Raw genomic sequence first — 5,803 nt, forward strand, 5'->3', positions numbered from 1 at the left:
GGCAGGTGCTTCGAGAACCAACTGTGCTACTCCACTGCGGACTACAGCCGTACACCTGCCGCCGTTCGACACCCCGGGGCACGGGTATCCTGTACTCTGCCTGGCAGCGAGGCCGATCACTAGAACCATGCAAGGTGGGTAACGAGGTACTTAGGTGTAGTTCACACCTCGGAGACAACAAATAAGCGCCTTGACGGCGTTGTATATGATACTCACACGGCACCTGTTCTGCAAGTATCACAGAAAGTAGGGCGTAGCAGCCCTTGCACGTGTCGTCACGTGATGATCATCCGTCTGTTTGAAAATGAGCATGCGCCGTCCGAGCCCGCTATCGAGCTTCATCACCGCAGCGACGTTGCCACACCGATAGCAGTAGTTTGGTGCGGACCAGACTGTGACGACGCTGCTATCAGAGAACATGTACCGAAAACCCTCCATGGCTAGTTGGTGCGCTCGGGCGATGAGCTGAAGGCCGTTAAGGTGGTTAAATCTACGAACAACTTTGTCCCCAAAAAGCCAGCCAGCGCCCCGAGGGTTCTCTGCCCACTCGTCTACATCATCAGGGTCGCTCCACACGATATCCCCAAAAGTTCCTTCGTGCGGAATTTCTTGTACGCGATAAATGAGACGGAGCTGATCGAGAAGTTTCAGATCGGGAGAAAGGCCGCCATGCACGCAGAAGACTTCCTCGTCGATCACTGCTGCGAGAGCCAGGTAGTCAAAAACCTCTGTGCAGAACTTCCACGGGTTGGCGTTGCCGTACTTCCGCACGCATTCGTCGTAGAAGCCGTACACAGTCGTAATCTGACGCGACTCATGGTTACCACGCAAAAGCGTGATATGGCGAGGATACTTCAGTTTCAGGAGCATCAAGTATTGAAACGTCTCCACGCTGTTGTACCCGCGGTCCACATAATCTCCGAGAAACACGTAATGCTGCTCTCCCACGAGGCCTCCCACTTCGAAAAGCTTCAGAAGGTCAAAGAACTGCCCGTGGATGTCGCCACATACGATACAAGGTGCAGGCACTGGCTGCACGTTGTTCTCCTCTGAAAAACACATGACATACAGTCCGGCCACGACCTAAGCGCAATTTCTCTACATCAAGCGGGTCATGCCTCGTCTCCCACTACGAGAAGAGGTCGACTGTGTGTTCAAAGAAGCACGGTGCTGCTCGGCGTCGAAATCAGGGGCGGGCTGCGGCACCGAGCAGGACTCCTGTCGCCGGCGCAACGCGCTGACGATCGTGTCATCATTCGGTCCAGTACGGCCCGCTGGGCTATGGGGAGCAACGCGAGTCGCGTGGAAGGCTGGGCCTAATACTCCTTCTGCTTTGAAGGGCGACTTGATTATCTCATCGACTATCATACTCCAGCACCAGAAAGGTAGACTGCTAATTTAAACAATAACAGCGTGTATAGCTCTCAAGCAGCCTGCCCCAGCACCCGCGCTCTCGGCAGACTCGTCACGAGTGTCGGGACGCACCACCTGCCCGTTTACAGGCAGAGCGGTGATCGGAGTATCGTAGCCCTTCGGTCTGAACGAACTGCAATTCACACCGAAATCTCCGCCGGCAAAAATCAGTTCTCACACCCTACAAAACATTCCACGCAGATCTCACCACGTGGGCTCCGTCCTAGAACTGCTGTCCTAGAATCCTGCCATGGAACTTCGGACGATGATACCCTGCTGCTTACCGACAAGTAACTGTTTGATTCTTTGGCAAACTCGCCACAAGTCGGCCTCGGACAAGATCTCGGGAGGGTTTTTTCGGAACCCTTCAAGCCATACATCAACATCATCTGCCCCTGCGCTCTTCCGGATACTCCACACTGCACGGCCTTTCTCACAACTGCTTCCCTCGGCCGCCACTAACCGAGCAGACCCCCCCCCCCTTGCCTGTAGATGCGGCTCCGCCGCTCCGAGCAAGTGGTCGCCAAAAGGGCGGTCCAGCTCCAAGGCGCCTGTCTCCATGATTGTATCTGGAATGAAACACTCTTCGTGTTCTGTGTGCGCACCACCCACATTGGCCATCTCTCCTTGAACACCGCCCTGTCGTCCAGCTTTGTCATCCTCCCTGAACAGCCTCCCGAGCTGTTCTGTGCGGTATGAACTCGCTTCTTGCGTAGTACCTACTTCTGTGAGGCCTGCGAAACCTGACGCTCCTTCCGCGGGTTTCGTGGGTTCGCCTGCTTCTTTTAGTATTGTGCCCGCTGCGCTGAACTCCTCGGCTACCAGCTGCTGGACCTGCTTGTCTATGTCGCCCCCGTCTCCTAGCCTCAGAATGTCCTTTCCTGCGAACAAGACGTGGCTTCCCTGATCTTCACCTGTTTCAAGGCCTCTACAATCTTCAATCTCTTCCCTTCTCGCTGTTTCATCCCGCGGGCTGCACCACGTCTCTCGTCTCTGCTGTCCATCATGGCAAGATGTCACCACCAGGGTGTGTGAAGCCTCTGCTGCACTCTCGAGAACTGCTCCCACATCGGACTGATTCAGACCGCCCGTGGATTCCCCTTCCACTGAGCCCGCTGGCACGGAAACGACGCGCCCCTTCGCTGCAACAGATCTTCTAGCGAAGTCGTGTTCAGGGCACAGGCGGCCCCGGGAAGTGTCTGTTGTTTCCAGAGTAACGGGTCCCTTAGCAAGCTTCACCGGAGGTGAAGAAAAAGACGTCCGCAGTTCCCGCAGACCGCTAGCGGGTACGTCTTCGGAGAAAGATGTCTCCGCAGCGGTTGAGGTGTGTTGTGAGTCCAACGCGGCAACTATAGTCGGGGGGAGTGGTGATACAGGAGGGTCGGACTCCCTCGTTCGGGTGCTTAGTGCTGTCTCCCGCAGTGACTGTGACTTCCGCGCCGAAGAAGGCGCGCCTGTAGGAAGCTGCTCCACGCTCACATGCCCAGAACGCTGCGGGGCCTCGCAGTGATCGGTCCGTTCCTGCTCCTCTTCACAAACTGTTTTTCTGGTGGGCCGCCGTGTCCCACATGCCGCGCCGTTCACCTGATCCGAGTCAGCACTCCTCGATTGGCACTCTGTTTCCGAAAGTGCTGGAGAAAGACTAGAGGAGGCCAGCAACGGGACCAGATTTTGTGTTGACTGTACTTCGCCGGATGACGAGAGACACGGGGAAGCTGATCCAGCAGCAGTGTCAGGGTGTTGCTCCCGCATGTCTGCTCGGCCAAGAGATGTACAACTGGGATCAGTGGACAACTCGGAGGCGTATGAATGCTGCTCCTGTTGGATTCGGTCCAACGAAGAATGGAACAGAGAAGACGGTAATGCGTCCTGCAACTGCGTCCGGCTGCCGGTTTGAAGAGATTCGTATGAGGGCGAGACGCCAAGAGCAGCGGCCTGCGAGGTCCTTCTTTCTGCCTTTGTACACCCGTAGCCAGCGGATACCACCAACGCGTTACAATGTGACGATCAGGCCAACTCTTCACGTTTCAGCCCCCCTTCGTCACAAAAAGAAAGAGACCTTCGGGCATTCCTTCATGAGCCCCCACCCAGACTCCCTCCTAAGTGTTGCTTTTCGCCAGGCGACTCGGACAAGCCTTCGCCTGCCAGCGGCCTTGTTCTTCGCACAGACGGCCCGTGAGCCCCTCTAAATAGTACTCCTCGGAGACTTCAGTTAATCTCTCGCTGCGGGAAAACTCGCACTCCGAGTCACTGTTTGCCCTGCTTTCATTCCGAGCGACACAGCGGCTCCCGTGTGCTTCACCGCGAGGCACATACCCGGTTCGCCTGCTGAACTGTCCGCAGTGTCTGTGCCCGATCAGCCGCGCCGTCACACGGACCGGACGAGCCACATTACGTATCTTTTGTATAAGCTGGCAACAGCAGTTGTTCTGCGGCAAGCTCAGTAACAATTATTTCGCGCCTGCGATGACATCGTCGAGCAGGCCCCGCTTATCTGCTGACGGAAAGGGATAAGACACTGACTTCTTCTGCAGTCCGCGGCGTTGCCACGGCTGAGGCGGAGAAAGCGTGATTTGACCCCAGGTGACAGCAGTTGAGAGTCGTCAATACAGGAACCGGGCGACTCTGCTCCGTATGCAAAAGCAACACAAAGCCACCTGTGAGGTCCTGTCAAGAAAGAAGAGCCCCGACTTCGAGGCATCCACACATAGGGTAGCTAACAGCATTCTTCAGGCAGCCAGATCTTCATGAGACCCCTCACGAAACCAAGAGCAATCAGTTGGTCTTTTCTGACAAGTAAGACACGAGTATTCCCCTGTAGGTTACTTGTCACTAACGGCGACTGGTCCCCTGAGTGGTCTACGGTAGCCCAAATTACGACTCTCGAAATGCGAAGGCATTCCCCCACTGCGTGAAACACGTTCCCGAGCTGCACGCACACGGGGACAGCGGTTAGGGTGATACCCGGCTCTCCCCAGCACCGGCGCTCGAAGCGAAACACGAAAGGCACACCTTCAGGGGCACCGCCTGCCTCCACTCAGTCTCCCCGGCACGACATGCACCACATAAAATTGGAGAGCGACCTAGTCGTCCGTTACTACCCGACGTGCCACTTTTGGTAGTAGCACGCATTCCGGGACAGCCGCAATGTCACTGACACAGCACCAGCAAAAGCACTGTCCACGTCTCGTCTGGACTGTGCGGTACATCTACTGCTTGAGGCCTACAAGAGGAAAAGAGGAAAGAAAGCATTCGAGAGGTGGAAACATACCCCGGGGGCCCACGAGCACACTCCTCACCTCGCTACAGCATAGAGAACATCATGCACGCAGACGAGGGGTGAGTTGCTGCAGAGAACGGCTTATGGATATGATGCACTAGTAACCAACAGACGCTGGGCGGAAAGACCTCCACAAAAGATCGCGGCCGTACGACGGGGTAACCAAGCTGTCCAGGAAGAGGCAGTCAGTGGCACAGCATCTGGCAACGACGAAAATAAGACGGGACGCAACCCTTGGGCTGCTCCCACACACAATCACATGCTACGCCAGGCCACCGGCGAACCAGACATCAACAGCACAGCCACGGATGAATGAATCCCTGCAAAAAGTCAACTGACTATAGGGGGAGTCCACACGGCGGGCTTGGTCCACACGCCGATACAGGAAGTAGCAGACAAAGCAACACTGGTCACCGATATTCCGACTCGAAACAACCCAAAGAAACAGGATTCTAAGGGGGTGTGAAGACAAAAAAGCAAGTCCTGCAACAATGCTTCGCTTGAGAAAAGCGTCCCTGGACGAAGCCCCCGAATGTCAGCGCACGCTGCAGCCTTGTCCGGCTCGGTTGTTAAGAGCTGTTCGCGCGTACACCGTCCCTGAATGGCTGATGCGAGCTGGCCTCGCTTGCTACTCGTTCGCACATAAGATATTTCTCTCGAGAATGTTCCCCTGACGTCTTCCTCCTTTCGCGCGACGGTCGCGGCTTCTTCTGAAGTCAGTTCAGTAAGCGAACAGACATGCGCTTCTTCGGGTGTCGCGTTCTGAAGCTGACATGGCTCTCCGCCGGCTGCGTGACGCCAGGGTCACCGTTATTTAGATACCACCAGTTGGCTTAACTGTAAACAGCGGATCCTCGGTACTGGAATGAATACATTCACACAATGCAATGTGCTACCGAAGGCGCTACATATCTCGCCTGAGGCTTCGGCCTCTGCTGAGGAGTCGGAGATCCACGTATACTGAAGAGTGCTCAGGAGGCGTCGTCGCGCGTGGGACGAAGTACCTCTGCGAGAGACGTGTCCGTGAGCTAGTGTTCTGCGCACCGGGCGTAGTACTCCCTGGTGATATGCCTGCCACAGGCACCGGCTCAGCTTCGGGATGTGGAAGCG

At 56.0% G+C, this 5,803-nt stretch overlaps 1 protein-coding gene across 1 annotated transcript; it reads right to left on the bottom strand.

Annotated features, from left to right (window-relative positions):
- Positions 1-237: 237 nt before the first annotated feature.
- CSUI_003049 (serine threonine protein phosphatase) lies at positions 238-5,177 on the bottom strand (the record flags this gene model as incomplete). The annotated part of the gene is made up of 2 exons (XM_068063247.1): positions 1,698-5,177; positions 238-1,049 (listed from the first exon to the last, which is right to left on the bottom strand). Exons 1-2 carry the CDS (start codon positions 3,163-3,165, stop codon positions 238-240), a joined length of 2,280 nt encoding a protein of 759 aa, XP_067924778.1. The 5' UTR covers positions 3,166-5,177.
- Between the last annotated feature and the right edge of the window lie 626 nt (positions 5,178-5,803).

This window comes from Cystoisospora suis (genome assembly GCF_002600585.1).
Source record: "Cystoisospora suis strain Wien I chromosome Unknown contig_1312, whole genome shotgun sequence".
NCBI classification, from domain to species: Eukaryota; Apicomplexa; class Conoidasida; order Eucoccidiorida; family Sarcocystidae; genus Cystoisospora; species Cystoisospora suis.